Consider the following 17,580-nt stretch of genomic DNA (forward strand, 5'->3'; position numbering starts at 1 on the left):
ATGTTAAGCTGACTAAAGTTGAGATGTGTGAAAAAACTAAAAAGATAAATGTAACTTTTATTGCTGAAGCTAAATTTTGAAGTTCAAATTTTGCGAACTTTTTTTAAATGTTTTTTTTTTTTTGTTTCATTATTTATTTGTGTAATTTTTACCGTTTTGTTCTCTGACATGTATTTATCTTTAAATTTAAAGTAGATTTTTTATTGTGTAGCACTTTGTTCAGCTGTTGGTTTTAATGGTATTTATAAATGTAATAATATTCTTTTGGCATTCAAAACTTAATTCCAGTTGGTTGCTGTTATTCATATATGTTAAAAAGTAATTATTTTTTATTAAAATCACAATGATTGCAACCGTTGGTGCCCTGAATAATACATCCATGCGTGCTTTAAAGTCACATATACTTTTATTTATTTCGATAGGACCTTTTGCTGAAATCCTTCCTGTTTTCCTGGTGTTTAAATGTGACATCCTACAGATTTCCATTTTTCTTAGTCAGTGGCCAACAAGCTGAAGAAGAACCCATGTTTTTCTTGCTATATTTATGCTGAGTGAACAGGATGGCAGCGAAGGTAAAATAAAGCTCATGGTTGAAGAATTGCAGCAAAGAGAGACGTCTTAAGATCAATAAGTCTAAAAAAACTAATAAAAGCATGCCGAAGAAAATCTTCTCTGCATTACCATTAATAAAATGTAATTGTGCGCTGTATGCTGCCTACTGAACTGTTTGGTCAGATGAGATTCAGATGATGCAATAAACACTCAGTCATGTTGGTTTGGCTTTAAAAAAGTGACATGCTAAACATCTTATGGCTGCTGTTGAGTTTGATTGTTTTGTTTTCTCAAAAAACCCTTGTCCTTTGGTACAATGCTTTCCATCATAAGTCCTTTGAAATCACAAATGAAAATAAAAGCCTCAACAGAAAGCTAAATGTGGGCCATCACTACGGATTTCAACAAGAAATCGGCCCAAAATGTACGGCCATCTTTGTGCAAAGACAAACGGTCAAATCTCCATCCGACCTTGAGAAATGTAAAAGAGAAAACTGAGGGTTGTCCTGTTGGCACAGAGGAGGTGTTTTTTTTACTGCAGAATTGCAAAATAGAATATAAAAATGTATATTTTTTAAATGTTTACATTTTTTTATTTTGGAAAATGTATCATTTCTTAATGTGTTTTCCCATTATTTTATGATTTTGCTCAAGTGTGAAATGATTCTGCTGCTATACAGCTAAATTATCTTAAGGCTGTCTTTACGAAAGATGCCAGCTGCTAAGGATGCTGCAGAAACTCAGGCATGAATTTATAAGCCGACCTAACGGGAACATTTAAATTCAGAGAGAAAAACCAGGCAACCTAATCATTCAGGTAAAAATTATTCCCTAGTAAAACAAGAGAAAATTCTCAAAGCAAATCTGTTTTTAAACAGTGTAGCATTTACATGATTCAGATAAAGTTTCACTGGGTTAGGAAGCATTAACAGGTAGCTGATCACGTTGACGTTTATTACCTTTTATGAATCACACAGCCCAGGTGGCTTTCTGTGTGTGGGGGGTGGGTGTGTGTGTGTGTTTTCTCCTCTCTCCAGAGGGACACTATGCAATCTAATCACATTTTCACATGATGCTTTTCTGATGTGCTTCGTCCTCCATCCTGGCTTGATGAGATTACGGCCTCACAATCGGGCAGCTGTTTCCAGTAAACACATAGTTGCCGGTTTCAGCTACAAACCCCCTAACATCTGTGTGACCCATTTTGTGGAATTATTATGACTAATCTCTTCAAATTTCCCAAATTCATGTGTACCTTTTGACTTTTGGATTTCCTCCATCTGTCATAAAGCTGAATAGGTCTGTGTTTTTTGTTTGTTTTTTTTGTGTGTATTTGTGTGGGGAGGTTTGTGCTTTAGCTACTGTCTCACTATGAAACTATCCTACTCTATCACCAATAGGGAGCGCATTATCAAAATTAATATACTATTGAAGATCATTTTGAATTCACACCCCATTTTGATCATTTATCACATTACAATCACAGGCTTCAACATACTTTCTTTTTTTTTTACTAGAATTTAACGTGAAAACAAAAGCAGTGCAGAATTGTAAAATGGGAGGTAAATGGGGCATTGTTTTCAAACTTTATTGCAAATAAAAATAAAAACATGGTGACTTTGCATTTGTGTTCAACCCCCCTCACATTAACATTGCTAAGTAAAATCTACTGCACCTTATTTTCGTCAGAAGTGACCCAATTGGTACAATAGATAACTTTGAAGAGCATAGACTCGTAAGCAATAAGCCAAACTTTAAACCTGTTAAAGCATGGCTGTCCGCCTAAACTGATGCAACAAGCAAGACAATCTGTTTTCTGAGAGGACAATAGCACGAATGTGGAAGACGTTGATCTGATCAAATGAGACCAAAACCGAACTTTTTAGCCTCCACTCCAAAAGAGATGTGTGACGGAAAACTAACAATTCACATTGCCCGTAATTCACCATCCCTGCATCATGCTGTCAGCAGGAACAGGGAAGCTTAATTAGAATCCTGTGGACTCGGGACTTAAACCCGAGACAGCTGCAATGATAACCTACAGCAGGATGTCCTCACATCTTTAAAAAGTCTCGAAACCATGAATTATCACATTGCAGAGTTGCATCAATACTTTAGCAGGGTTAGGCCAACCAGAAATGTTTTGTCCCCGACTAACTTAAGACTTCTCCTTCAGGAGGAAGACTTTTGATGGACAGGTCATTGTTTTTCAAGCCTGGTGCCGCTGTGTTATTGCAGCAGGGCTGTCGGTATTACGTTTCATACGAGGGGTGGTCAGGGAGCGGGCAGCTCAGGCAAGTGCAGTCAATAAGGAGGCCACCCACGTGGCCAGTGGCTCCAACAGGCACTATGGTGGCTAAATATTATGGAAACACAGTGTCCAGGAAAACGACTTATTTCAAGTGTACATTGCAAAAACATAAAATCTTAAGTATTTTTGGTTTATTTTCTAGTGCAAATATCTTAGTACACTTGAAATAAGGCAAAACTATCTTAAAAGTAACTTTCCAGCAAGATATAGAAGATTAAGTAATTAATTCCTTAATATTGTTGAAAGTGAACTCGTTCTGTTGGCAGATAAATTAATTTATAACATGGTGGAAAATGTCTTAGTATAAGTGAAATAATATGCCAACGGAACTAGTGCATTTTCATCAATATTAAGAAATTAATTACTTAAAACAAGCATCTTAAAGTTACTTTCAAGATATTTTCCAAGTTACCTGAGATATTTGCACTAGAAAGTAGACCAAAAATACTTAGTAAAATCTGTTTTGGCAGTGTAATAAGGTACTTCTTGCACATGAGACTGGACAAAAGTACTGGGCAAGATTTTGTGTTTTTGCATCGTATTCACTTCTTTTGCCAGTTAAATCCTATAGAAACACCTATACAGGTGAGATAAAGGGGTGAGATAAACCTTCACCCCTTCAACCAGTCAGATGCCACGTCTTCCTCAGGCCTCAATCACTTCGCCATTGACCCCATCTCAAATACGAGCTGTCATCAACCATGTTATCACGCTCCATCTGGCCTGGAGGGTGGATGGGTGGTCTCTCTCTCTTCTTCTTCTTCTTCTTCTTCTGCCTCACACACCTGTCATTGCTCCCTCCGTATCTCATTGCACATCTTGGTGATTGATAATAATAGCTTTAAATTAGCGATAATGCGCTGTTATCGCTGCTTTCAGGGCAGACATGCTGTCTGCGTCTACATCCCGTCTTCCTTTGTGTACGTTTTGCTGTTTTGTCTCTGAGCCTGTGGATTGAGGTAACCCTTTCTGCATTGTGCTCCGCAGGAGATCGTGCTGGTTTTGTTCTTTGGCACCGAGTATGTGGTCCGGTTGTGGTCAGCCGGCTGCCGCAGCAAATATGCAGGCATCAAGGGACGCCTCCGCTTTATCAGGAAGCCCATATCAATCATAGGTGCACCTGGCCTTTCTCTTTTGTACTATTAAGTCGCTATGAAAAGTGGTTTTTATATGTACACATAAATCACCTAATTGGATGATTCCAGTACTAATTTTGTTTTTATGCCTCACGCCATTTTATTAAACCTCAAAGTTGAATTTTTGCTTGTTTTCCTGTTTTTTTCTCTCTCTCAGATTTAATAGTTGTGATTGCCTCCGTCATTGTGCTCGGCGTGGGGTCAAATGGGCAGGTGTTCGCCACGTCCGCCATCAGGTAGCGTAGCAGTTTTTAGAAGCCGGTTCACTGAGTGAAACGGACTCGGATTGATGTGTCCGATAAGGCGGCGCTGTGTTGTTCCAGGGGCATCCGCTTCCTGCAGATCCTGCGCATGCTGCACGTGGATCGACAAGGAGGAACATGGAGGCTGCTGGGATCCGTCGTCTTTATTCATCGACAGGTGAGTGAGGAGGAAGGCCAGAAAAGTCAAAGGAGCCGCGATTCACGTGTGACACAGTCGATCTGTCACATTTACAGTTCCTGGCAAATGTATTCAGACCCTTGAACTTTTACCAATTTGTAGATATTTTATTGCAATTGTATGCTGTATCAACTTAGGTAGCATATAATGATTACAATTTCTTACAAATGAAAATCTGAACACTGGTGTGTAGAGCTGCAGAAAAAAGTTTCCTATAGTGTATTATTCTATTCTATTGTTCAAATAAAATCTATTATCACAACTAATTGTGTAATAAGAAAAAGCCAGGCAGCTAAGCTAACTTAGCACTGCTAATGTCAATGCTCAAACCTATTTTTGTTTGAATATAAACTGATGGATTCTGATGCAGTATGGAGCCTTATGGATTTTAAATGCATGCTCTATTTGTTTGCACTGTTTTTCCTCTCGTCAGTCACAGAATTTACACAGAATCTCTAGACATTTTGAATTGAAAAATTGTTTCTGAATCGAATCGTGAAACAAAAAATCGAAATCGAATCGCTAGACAGTGATCTGTATATATTTTTAGCCCCGAGTTCAACTCACCTCAGCTAAAGCCCAAACTTTTGCCCAGTCTTCCTCACCTCACAGCCAGGATAATCGGACAAGGTTCGGACTTTAAGTCTTGGCATCACGTCTTGACTTTGACTGGACCAATTTATGATCGTTATTCTGTTGGAAAGTGAGCCTTTAGCTCAGTCTTAAGCTTTTTCCAGCCTTTGTCTTCCATGTTGCTGTATTTAGCACCGTCCATCTGACCAACTCAACAAAAAAATCCCCCTAGCATGATGCTGCTACCACCATGTTTCATGCTGAGTAGGGGGCAAAAAGTTGTTTGGTTCTTGACATGGTTTGCGACAAACTCCAAATGGGACACATTTCAATATTTTCTTCAGTAAAAATCACACACTATTTTTTGTATCATATACAGTCCCAATAAAATCCATTAAGGTTCTAACATGACTAAACACAAAGAAGTTTAACCCCCCTGTTATGTTGCGGGTCAAATTGACCCGTTTTAAAGTTAAAAATGTATTTTTTTAAATAGTTGGAAGTATTTTTTCTGCATGAAACGTTTTCTATTTGTCTTAATAGGCGCACTCTACATATAAATTGAAAAGGTATTCATTTTATAAATTTGCAACCCTCCCCCCTGACCCCCGGTCTACATTTTACATAGATACTGTTTGGGTCAATTTGACCCGACAGTCAAGTTGAAGGGTAAAAAAGGTCAAAAGATTCCCAATTCTATGTTTCCTTGCAGCTATGAACCATATTACACCCCACACACCCCACACACACAAACACAACACACCTACATGCACACGCTGACACACACAAGCCCACTTTCTCACTACTCTCTTTACTTCCATAGGAAACTGCGAGAAAGCAGGTGTTCATACAACTTTTGACGGGAATCGTTTCTGTTCCCGTGGGGAAACTCCACCCACACCGAGTGGAGACTCAGCAGAAGTGGAGGAAAACATAATTAGTTGCTGCATGACTCATTTATCTTGATTTTAATCAGCGGGTCAATTTGACCCAGAACAGTATGTGTGTCTCAGATTCAATTATAAAGATCACCCATTGAAAAAAGAATCTAAATGTAATATAAAAAAATTCACAAAAGATCAATTTCAGATCCTGCGCATCCCCACTGCTCTCCAGGCCCCAATCATTGTTTTTTTTTTGTGTCTAGGTTTTTTTCAGTGGACATAAAAAATGTAAATTCCATTCTTTAAGTCCAAATGAGTAAATGAGCAGGTTGTCGTCATTGATCCTTAATTTCTGAGAAATAAAAAAACATCATTGCACAAATATTGATTGAAATGGTTAGTATTGGAGTTAATAATCAGACACAAAAATGTTTTGGAGGAATTTTTTTGGTTTCTGACACTATTGCATGACACTCTCTGGGTTAAATTGACCCAGGAACATTATTGCTGTACCTCAGAAACGAACATAACAGGAGGGTTAAGTGTTTGTTTTTTTTCTGTGGCGAACAAAAAGCAGAAGCATAACTATTGCTTGTACACCGAGCTAAAATCCCCATTAGATTTCCTCCTCATGACATGGCGGTGTGCGTGCGTGAGCAAAAATCTACAGCAGATCTGGCTTTATAAGGAGAAGAAAAGGAGCAGTCAACCTTGACCGCTGTTTTTCTTTCTCCTCTTTATTATCGTACACTTGTTTTAGATTTCTCTCTTGTCTATACACAATAGCGTCAGAGTAATGCTCTTTTCTCTAATCCCTGGAGAACGCTGTGTTCCTTTTGTCGGGTCAAACCTGACATTCACGTCTTTGACACATAAAGAGGTGTGGAACCTAACATTGAGGCTTAAGTGGAGAGGGTCATTAACCTGTTTGTAAGAGTGAGTCTGATGTGATTCTTTCCCTTTTCTGTGTTGTTGGGTGATATGCTCCGTTTAGTCGAAATGCATCGCTCGTTAAAGAAGCAGATAGAGAAAGAGTACCTTCAGATCGTCACTGTTGCTCTCCACCTCATTCACATGAGCCATTTTCTCTTCTAGTGTCTAATTTACAAAGCAGGTAGCACCAATGGTTTACCGGTGCAGCGAGTGCGGACATGTGGCGGTGGCTCAGCGGGAAGCTGTCTTGGGATGTGAAGGTTGTGGGTTTGATTTCATCTTCCTCGTGCCACATGTTCACGTACCCTTTGGCAAGGCACCTAATTTCAAGTTGCCTGACTATCTGAGTCTGAATGTTCAAGATTTTGGTGAAAGTTGCTATAGTGTAAAACACTTCTAGTGGTCCCATTTACCTTTTTTGCATCAGGCCATTATGTTCCCTTACTTCCATCTTTGAAAAGTGAGTGCCAAAAACAAACAAACAAAAGAAAAAAAAAACACCCAATTTTGTACAAAAGTGAATGAAAGAAGGAAAACCTCAGGCATCTGTGTATGGAAAAAATCTCATTGGATACACAAGGAGACAATGTAGGTGGATGGTTTCCCCCAGAAAACTTTCTAGTGCAGTCATTCATCCAGCGGCCCGTCATGTTTGGGAGTTAAAAAATGTTTAAAGTTGACAGGAAATGTGAAATTATCACTTGATGATGATCTGTTATTGAAAGATTGGAAGATTACTACCTGAACACCAACTATAAAGTCTTAAAACATGCAAACATTTTAAAAAGACTTAAATAAATGAGCAATGTTTAGCCTGGTGGGGGCACAAGTAAAGCCTGGTGGCCCGCCAGGCTTATAATACACTGCAGGAAACCCTGAGATGTTTGCTCTTGTGCGCCTGCAAAGTAAAAAGAAAAGAAATTGAATTTATTCATTTAATTGTTTCCCACCAACCTAAAAAGCAATAAAGAAAGTAAAAGAAAAGTATCAAGTCCATAATTAATCTGTTTTCTTGATTGATATTTCACCTAAGAAATCAAATGTGCTTCTTAGTTTCAACCCCAGACGGAGGGGTGATGCGTTCACTCCTGCATGAAATCCCAAGTCGACCTTCCCTCTCTCACACAACCAGCCGCCTGTCTGACTTCATGTTTGCACTGGATTGTTGTTTACTTGAAGTAATCTAAACAGGTTTCGCACTCGACTCTCAATTCTTTAGAACCGTGAATTAAACAGATGTCTGTTTAAACATCTCTTCCGTTATGACACGAATAAACAGCATACGACTAAAGCCAAGCTGTCAAAGCGTGAGCCTCCATCCTGTACTTTATTTCACTGTTTCTTCTCTTTCCCGACCGTCGTTTTCCCTCAGGAGCTGATCACCACCCTGTACATCGGCTTCCTGGGTCTGATCTTCTCCTCGTACTTCGTCTACTTGGCGGAGAAGGACGCCGTGGACGAGGAGGGCAAGACGGGCTTTTCCAGCTACGCTGACGCGCTGTGGTGGGGCGTGGTAAGGCAGCAGACTGAAACGCTTCGCGTTCAGAGAGTCTTAGAGGATTGTTAAAGTACTCGCCAAAATGCTTCAGATCATCTAGCAAATTTAGCAGTTTTAAAGTAGCAAAGTTATTTTATTTATTAGGCGGGAAAAGCTATCCAAACCAGCTTGGCTCGATGTGAAAAGTAGTTGCGCTCTAAGCGTAATGACTAGTTTTGTTGTAACAAATTACATCACAAGTGTGTGTGATGGGTCACTGTGGCCCAGTTTTCAAGTGTCTAAGGTCATGCCACAGCATTTGAATTGCATTTATGTCTAGACTTTAACTAGGCCACTCAAAATCCTTCTTCATCTTTTTTTTTTAGACATTAAATGGTGCACCTTTTGGGATGTTTTGGCTCATTATGCCTCTTGGGCTTGAGCTTACGGTCACAAACTGACAGCTGGGCATTTCCCTTTTTGAAATTTCTGCTAGAGAGCTGAATGCATGGTTCCATAATTTACAGCTAATCACCCAGATCCTGAAGCAGCAAAGAAAGTCCACACAGTACCACCACCTCTGAGATCCTCTAAGATTAGTTTTCCTCAAACTTCATGCTGGGCGTCCATAAGAACTGTGAACCACATCACAGAACCAGACCCCAACATGGAGAAGCAGCGTTCAGTGTTTATGCTCCACTAATCTTGAACAAACTTCCAGAATCCTTTCTCTCATCAGTCCGCAAAACGTTTTGCTGATATTTGTGTTATTTTTGGTCAGTAATGGTTTTGACCTTGGAGCTCCCAGCCATCTGTTACCCAGTCTCTCTCTCTCTTTTTATTTTGTTGAATCACGAACAATGACCTCAGGTGCTTTAAGTGAGGCCTTTAGAGTTGATGCACTCTGGGGATAACCCTCGTAGGTCAAGCACTTCCTGAAAGGTTCACCAGTGGAAATGTTCACTGTGTGGAAAATGGTTTTCACTGTGGGTCTCAAAGCCTTAGAGACGCCTCTGAAACCTTTTCTAGACGCATCTGTTATTAAACTCCCTCAGCTTTCGGATGATCTGTTGCTTTTTACTAAATGTCGCCGGACAGCTTCTGTGAAAGCAGCTTCTTAATTCTACGTCTGGTAGCAATCAGGCTTCTGAAAACTGCTTTTGGCATTTAAGGTTATGCTAGTTTGAATTTTAAAATGAGTCTTTATGATCGGAGATATTTAGGTGCAACAACAAAGCAACATCGGAAGAAATCTGTACGGGAGAAATACATTTTCACGGCGCTGTGTAGCCAGAATCATAAATACTTCGACTGAAGTCAGCCCCCTCGCTGAAAAGGTCACAACCAAAATTAGGATTTGTTCTGTTAAAGAACAAAATTAAAGTCAAAAAGCACATTTAATTGAAAAATTGAATGTGGGCGCCATAATTGGATGAGTGATCATCTTCCTCTTGCTTTTACTCTCAGTTGTTTTCTGTTTTATCGCGCAGGAACAAGACAGAAACAGATAACCCAAACGTGTCAGTGCTTTCCCCGCTCTGCGTCTCTCTCACTCCTGCGTGAAGGCTCGGGTTTCCAGAGGAGTTAATTAAACTTTTGAATTGAAAGTGCGGAATAATGAGAAACCTATGGCAAGCCTTGTGCAGGGGATCAGCCTGACACAAAGAAGACGGTAATAAACCATTCACCTCTTGCATCTTTGCCTCAAAGAACTTTTAGAGCACCAATATAAAGTGTCAGTTCCCTTAATTAAAACTTTAATAGCGGGGTCGCTACCTTTATGTATCACGGGGTTACAAGGATCACGTCACTCCTCCCCCGCTATGCGCAGGCTGTTATTTGTGATTTCTTCTTCTTCATTCTTTCTTTTTTCTGTTCACAGCACAGAGAAAAAGAACCCCACTCTGGGATTTACACTTCTCTGTGGTTTTCAGAAACTGTAAACTCGAGAGTCATGATATGCGCTTACAATAGGTGGGGTAAGGAATGCAAGTGTTGCGTGTGTGGGTGGGGGTGTGTGGGTGTGCGGGGGTGTGTGTGCGCGCGTGCGTTTGATGAAATGACACTGTGTTGATGGGAACCTGCTAAGCTTTTCCACAGCACATTCCTTCTCTTGGCATGATCTGGACATTCGGATGTGCAGGTGCACCGCACAGCTGGAGGACGAGCCAATGCTATGAATCATATCCCAAACTCCTTACCCTAAAGCCTCGCTCTCCTCCCTCAGACCGTCTTTTCCTTTTGCCTGTTTCCTGTTGCTGATTGTTAGATTATGGCGCTCATTTCTGTTTACACTCCACAATCGAAACGGGGCGCGTTATTAGATTGAGATCCATATGGTGGGTTACATTGCTGCTGTTGTCAATGGTGGACAAAGTACTCAGCTCTACTTGAGTAAAAGTATTAACACTTGTGGTCAACTAGGTGATACAAAAAGTCTATGCCACTTGTAAAACCTTCAGCACAAAAGTGCAATAAAAATATTTTCATTCTTCTTTTCTTTTTTTCTTAAAATGTCCCCACAGCAGAAAAAAAAAGAAAAACAAAAGAAGAGAAACTTTTTTCTTCTGCCCACAATTATCAACACAGGTAACAATAAGCAATGCCATATGTAGAACCATACAAACACCAAACCAGTGAATCCATATGACCTCAGTTGCACTGGCTTCTCCGCTGCTGGATTCTGTCTGAACGAAAGCGGGAGCTCAGCTTAACGAGGGTGAGGTAATTACAAGTCTCAGGTGTGACGTGTGATTGGTTCCCCTTTTTGTGAGGCAAAAATGAACTGATTGGAAAATATGGCCAAAATTGGGCCTTGTGGATGTGAATAATGTGTGAATAACGGTGCAGTAAGTGATCAGAATGTGAGGCCTAAGAGTCGTTTAGGACTTTAGCTGGTGAGGAGACTTGAAGGATTTTATGTTGACGCAGCAAATCATAAGGTTTCTTTCTTAATTTTCTATCTGCTCCATTTTGAACAAAGTGTGCAAAATTGCATGTCAGCCGGCATGACTATTTGTCTCACATCTATTTATTTTTTTCTATTGGAGGAATCAGATCCCCACTCTGAAACCATGGCAGTGGCTGTCGGCATCACATTAAACCTCAATATTTACATTAAAGTCTGTACGCTGTAAGGGACGAGGCCCTGTACATAATTTAAAACCCAGCCCTCTGACGTGTGTGTGGGGGCGTGTGTGGGGGTGTGTGTGTGTGTGTGGCTTTGGAGCGGTTTTGGCCCCACACTCTACAATCTGAATGAAAGGACCTGTTTTGTGAATAGAGCATTCCACTCTTATGTCAGGAGGACATTGTTTAGTCATCGGATTTGTGGATGAGTGATTAAATCCCCCCGGAGCTCCGCCCAGCCCTAACATACACCAGCCCGCCTCTCCTGCCTCCCCTCTTTCTTTCTTTTACCCTCAAAGCTCTTTAAAGTATCTCACCTTACATCAGCCGCTTTGTGTCGGCGGCGCAGCGGTGGCTCACCCGCCGATGCCCCACAGACACCCACGCTAAGCCGAGCGCGCTCTGAATGTGTCAGGACTGGCTCGGCTTTCAGAGCGGGGCGCACATGCGAGCGCGAGAGCTATTTGTTTTCCCTCCTCAGCTCTGCAAATTCCTGCACTCAGTGAGGATTAGTGGATGGGAATCTCATTCCCCCCCCCCCGGAGAAGAAAGAAACCCAAATGCCTCCGCAATCATTCAGACAGTTGTGGGGCAACTCGACAATGGCCGATGAACTTCTTCATTGTCCAAATCAAGGTTTAGGGTCTTTGAAAGACCGTTTTATAGCATTTCCATTTAATTAAAATGAAAGAGGATTTAATATAGCTGTTTTATTTGACATTAAAGTTTCATTTTAAACGAGACCTCTGTAGTAAATGTGTAATAATTCGCCGGAGGAAATCTCAGCTTTCATTCTCATGAACACTTTATGAGTCGGATTGGGGGTTTTTTGTTTTGGATAACCGTGGTTGGTATGAGAAAATCTCAAACCATTTTTAATTTTTTTCCCCCCTCAGGTGACAGTCACCACCATCGGATATGGAGACAAAATTCCTCAGACGTGGATAGGGAAGGCCATTGCCTCCTGTTTCAGTGTCTTCGCTATCTCTTTCTTCGCTCTGCCTGCTGTAAATACAATTTTATCTAGATCATATGCAGTTTTGCATTTTGATGTATTATGTACTTACTTCTAGCCTCTAAATTCAAAGTAAAATATTTGAATATTGAAGTTGTACTATACTTTTCCTGTTTAGGGGATTTTGGGTTCAGGATTTGCCCTCAAAGTCCAGCAGAAGCAGCGACAGAAGCACTTCAACAGACAGATCCCTGCTGCGGCCTGCCTCATCCAGGTAATCGCCATGGAAACCTGCACTGCTTTCTCCTTAGACAAGTGGAAGCGTTTTTATTTTACATGTATCCCTGTTAAAGTTGTCCAATGTGATTTCTTACCAGCAATTTTTTGGCAGTCAAATTAAATCCAAAGCTGAAACACAAATGAAATCGATTCTTGTTGATACAGAGTGGAAGATTCAAACAAGTTTGAAGGTGCTTGAATAATAATAATAATAATAATAATAATGCATTTCAAAACATCCAACCACACTTTATAACATTAAAAACACAAATTAAGCAGTTCTTACTTTAATTTTTTTAAGTAAAAAATTAAAGTGAGAAGGCTAACCTCAACAGATGAGTTTTGAGTTGAGGCGTATTGTGTTCAGTTAGACTTTTTTACAACTTTATAATTTGCTATGTTCCTTTGTCTTCATTATGAGTAATTCTACTTCCTGTCAGCCAAATCAACTGGAACGCCCCGGCCCCAACGTCAGATTATACACCCCAAAATTGGGAGACTTTTTCAAAACACCGACTTCGATATCCAATATGGCAGCTCCTTGCCTCAAAAATTGTGTGCTGTGGTGAAAACAGGCTTATTTTACAAGACATACTTGTAAGAGTACATCTAAATCAATGCTACGTGTAGTGACTGCAACTCTAAACTGAGCAAATTAAAAATGGTATGAGAAAACTGCAGCTTAAATAATATAATAGGTGGAACAATGGCTACTTGGGTTAACCGTTAACCCTAAACTCATCTGTCTGCTGCTGGACTACTACGCTCTGCTTTTTGCTTGTCTGTCACAACATGTGTGTGAAAAGGGATGCTTTTATAAAGCGCTGTTCTCTAATTATGAACAGTGCAAAACTGTAAAGATTGGATTTTCTTTCATACTATAAACAATTTCTACCTTTCTTATCTCACCCACGTTTTCTTTTTTACCTGATGGTTATTATCTCTTAAACTGATCAAAGATACACCACACAGGGCTCCAATGGATATTATGGCATTCTAGCCAAATGACTCTAAAAGTAATGTATGCCAGCAGATCCCGGAACAGATCGTAATCTGATTGGTACACAGTCACTAAGATTCACCTGCATAGTGCTGGCTTCCGCTCTGTCTGGTTTCCTCTAAATGAAGTAACCTGCAAAAGAAACTAGTGGCTGTTTGATATTGTGTTGCACGCTGCATTTATTAATGCCAGAGACGTTGCTGTACCAGAACGCCAAAGTAGGCAGTTTAGATTTTGTGGCGTTCGTTGGATTTTCCTTTTTGTCGTTTGTGACGACGTGTGTTTTCCAGACGCTCTGGAGGTGTTACGCTGCGGAGAAACCCAACGGCTGTGCTGCCACGTGGAAAATGTACGTCTTGACTCCAGAGGGTGTGGCCGCGGCTCAGGCAGACAGCGGCAGTCCGAGCATCAAGAAGCTGAACCTGGCGGTAACTGCTTCCTCGCTTCAGTTCATCCGAACTGTTTGTTAAAACTCACATTATGCATTTCGCCAGAGAGTTCCTCAGAACCAAGCTGAACGATTTCACATCAAGACGTGTAGACGTCAAACGCTGCTGGGTTGCATTACCTCATATTGCATGTGACCCTGACTGTATTGTCTTTTTGTGCTGTTCACCTTTTGCAACAATATTAGCTATACTGTGTGGAGACCATAAAGCATAAAAAGGGCGAGCGAAGTTCCCACTAATAAACACACACGCTGAGGGACACAATGCCCAGAAAACACAAATACCCACACACAGCAGCTCCTCCTACCCCAAAAGGCTTGACTCCAGCAGGATGACTCGAGGCCTTTGTCTTCGCCGGACAAAAACCCAGTCAGTTGAGATGATGTCACCACCGCCTTTCTCATGGGAGTAAACCTTTGTCAAGTAGTACAACGACAAAAAAATCTTTGTGTCGCATTGGGCCCACACGTATTGGAGAGAATGAAGGCTGTTTCCGCTCTTTTCTGTTTCGGCATGTGACTTTCTCCTCTGTCCTTCCTCCCTTCTGCCTCTTCTCAGTCTTTCAAGATGCTTCCCCAGATTCTCCTGTAACCGGCTCGCTGTCACTCTCCTCTCTCTTCTCTGCCATTGTTACTTTTATTGGTAATGGTTTTCCTTTCGCTCTCATCCTCATTCACAAGTTTTCACAAAGTGTGTCACTGTCGTCTTGTCGTTTTGTTTTCTTGTGCACCGTTCGGCACTCTTTCGTAATTTCCATCAATGACTCAAGACATCATTTGTCCATTTAGGCTTAACTGCATGTTCATTTGGCAAATACCCAAGTCTGGCCCAGTCAGTCTAAATACTCGAGCCACATTGAAAGGTCACCTTCGTTATTTTGACTGTTTGCGTCGCGGCTCTGCCTGGAGACTGCGCGCTCACCGACTCACATCGTACGCAGCTATGATTTCACTCCACTAAACAAGAGATTAAACAGGCAACACTTATATCATCACAGCCTGAGTTCACGATTTGGTAAGACTGGGATGTGTAATGGAAGAAACGCTTTGTGTTAAATCATTGTTGCTGGCACGGCCTGGCCTTTTTACACCAGGGTGGGTGGCTGAATAGGTTCAGTTATTATTCCGAGAAAATTCTTGTCGAGCACTTTTCCAAACACCTGCAAAAGATCCAAATCAAATGGACTGTGCTTTTTAATGGGCTGTTGGACACCAGCTTTGACAGCAAACGGGGAACGACGGCGGAACGCCACTCCGGAAAAATAAAAAACACAAAAACACGGGTCCATCTTGACTTGTAGTAACGGTTCAGGCTGGTGGTGATGTAACACTATGGAAGGTATTTCTTGGCACTTTTTGGGCCGCAGCAAACTGTCTAGATATTGCTGCAGATCACAGAGCATCCATCTTTTGATGGCCACTTCCACCAGGATGCATCTCCATGTCACAAAGCGGCACGGCAGTCAGTTCACAGGTCTCAGTTGTCCTCAACGGGTACCAGATCTCAGTCCAATAGACCATCACATCAGCTGCTGTCCTCTTGTTCTCCCTTGATTTGGCGGCTTGTGTGAAACAAGGAGAAAATACGTGAAGTGAATAAAAGCAGTGAAAACTCCAATAAGCGTGTTTGCTGAAGAAGTCAGATGTTCTGCATATTTGTAGAAAAAAAGAAAAACGCTGAGAGAAAGTTATCTGGTGTTCATTCATTGGCGAAATTGAAGAATCCTTCATATCACTATTGTGAATAAATAGTTATGTTTTCTACCTAGTGTCATTTTATTATTGTTTTTATTATCGGATTACTTTTAGCTTTAACTTGAAAAGAAAGTTCTTGCCTGTCTCATTAACGGCTGCTATGCAACACACTATCTGCTCTTCCTTTACAAACGTGCGCAAAACGTTGTCGATATTCTCCTGTCGTTGAAAAAACACAATTTTGCAATTCCTGTGTTTCCATTAAATAAGAAATGTTCACGCGGTGAGTTATTAAAACTCATTAAAAATCTAAGATATATCCATAATCCGGCCAACAGAGGAGAGGTAGGAGCCTTTTCAGGCTTTCGGCCCTTCATACGTCTGTGTGGCTACATAGTCAGTGTTTTTGGAAAGTTGTAGCCAGCAATTTTACAGAAGATTCAACGCTTTCGAATCAACGCCATTACTTGAATAAAAGTATTTTGAGTTTCTTAAGGTTCCGTTAAAGTGTATGAAAGTGCAAAACTTTTGTCCGACACTCAGCTTTTCAATTTCTTAGTCTTCCTCTCTGTGCCAATTACGGCCTTACACTTGCACAGAGTACCCAAGACAAAACAGTATCATGTAGTACACCTTTCTAAGCAGTATTGTTCTAACCATTACGACTGTTCAGCTAAGTTTATATCGCTACCTAATAAAGTTCTTGATTATCTATTAAAATATTTTGGGGGCAGTAATAACTTGTGATTGAATGGCGTTGAGATTTTGCTTTCAGGACAAAAACCTGAAAGCTGAACAGATTCTCCAAGGCTGAAACCTTGAAGGGTGAGGTACAGTTTGGTGACTAGAAACCCATCCATCCATCCATCTGTCAGGTTTTTCGGCTGTGGAAGGAAGCCGGAGTTTCCAGGGAGAAACCATGTACCCACAGGGAGAACATGCATCCGCAGCTCAGGATTTGAACCCACGACCTTCTTGCTGCAAGGCAACAGCGCTGCCAACTGTTCCAGAAATGTACAACTTCTATGTCTTTCTCCTCAGTCAACCTTTCGCAGCTGTTCTGCTGATCATTTTGAGTGTAAAACTACTTGACTTGAATTTTACGCTCCTTCAAACCAGAAATAGATTTCATGTGAGAGTGTTAATGACCCATCTGTTGCTGTTCACAAGCGAGATCAGTTCAGTGTCTGCAATGACGTGGATGTCTCTCTAATAAGAGAAGAAAGTCAGGGAAAATCATTAAAACGTCAAACATGACCTCATCTTGGAACTGCTGTTTTTTTTTTTTTTTACTGTTAACTCTCTTGGATTTATTACACTGTTATGATAAATAGGTTATTTACAGTTTAATCATAATGACAGCGGTGACCTGATGTTTCCTCTTTCTGTCAGAAAAAGGGGACTAAAAGACGGCTGAAGACCAAAGGAACCGGATCTTTGGGTGTTGCCTCAGAGAGGGCCGTGTCGATCCCTCAAATCACCTATGATCACATTGACGACTCGGTGGAAAAGAAGGACGTCTCGTTTTACATCAAAGAGCCAAGGGGGACAGCTGAAGGTAATGCTCTACTGGGAAAAAAAATAAATCTTTACTCTCATATCACTTTGCTGTACAGTTTCAGCTACAAACTCGTATCAAATGCTTACTTGTAACATGCTCTGACTGAGCTCCTTTCACTCTGGCAGCTGTTTCAAAGGAAGCCTGCTAACCTTTTTTAAATTGCAGTTCTTCCATCAGTCCAAGCGCATGAACTTGCCAAGATTACG

General features: G+C 40.9%; 1 protein-coding gene across 1 annotated transcript in view; it reads left to right on the forward strand.

Annotated features, from left to right (window-relative positions):
• The first annotated feature begins 560 nt into the window (after positions 1-560).
• The window catches only part of LOC116710846 (potassium voltage-gated channel subfamily KQT member 1-like), a 185,066-nt gene continuing 168,046 nt past the window's right edge, over positions 561-17,580 (forward strand). The window contains exons 1-9 of the mRNA XM_032550111.1: positions 561-572; positions 3,851-3,977; positions 4,157-4,235; positions 4,323-4,419; positions 8,203-8,343; positions 12,333-12,443; positions 12,570-12,665; positions 13,961-14,098; positions 17,206-17,371. Coding sequence (XP_032406002.1) covers positions 561-572; positions 3,851-3,977; positions 4,157-4,235; positions 4,323-4,419; positions 8,203-8,343; positions 12,333-12,443; positions 12,570-12,665; positions 13,961-14,098; positions 17,206-17,371 — 967 coding nt within the window. The remainder of the gene's footprint in view (positions 573-3,850; positions 3,978-4,156; positions 4,236-4,322; positions 4,420-8,202; positions 8,344-12,332; positions 12,444-12,569; positions 12,666-13,960; positions 14,099-17,205; positions 17,372-17,580) is intronic.

Source organism: Xiphophorus hellerii, chromosome 2 (genome assembly GCF_003331165.1).
Source record: "Xiphophorus hellerii strain 12219 chromosome 2, Xiphophorus_hellerii-4.1, whole genome shotgun sequence".
Lineage (NCBI taxonomy): Eukaryota > Metazoa > Chordata > Actinopteri > Cyprinodontiformes > Poeciliidae > Xiphophorus > Xiphophorus hellerii.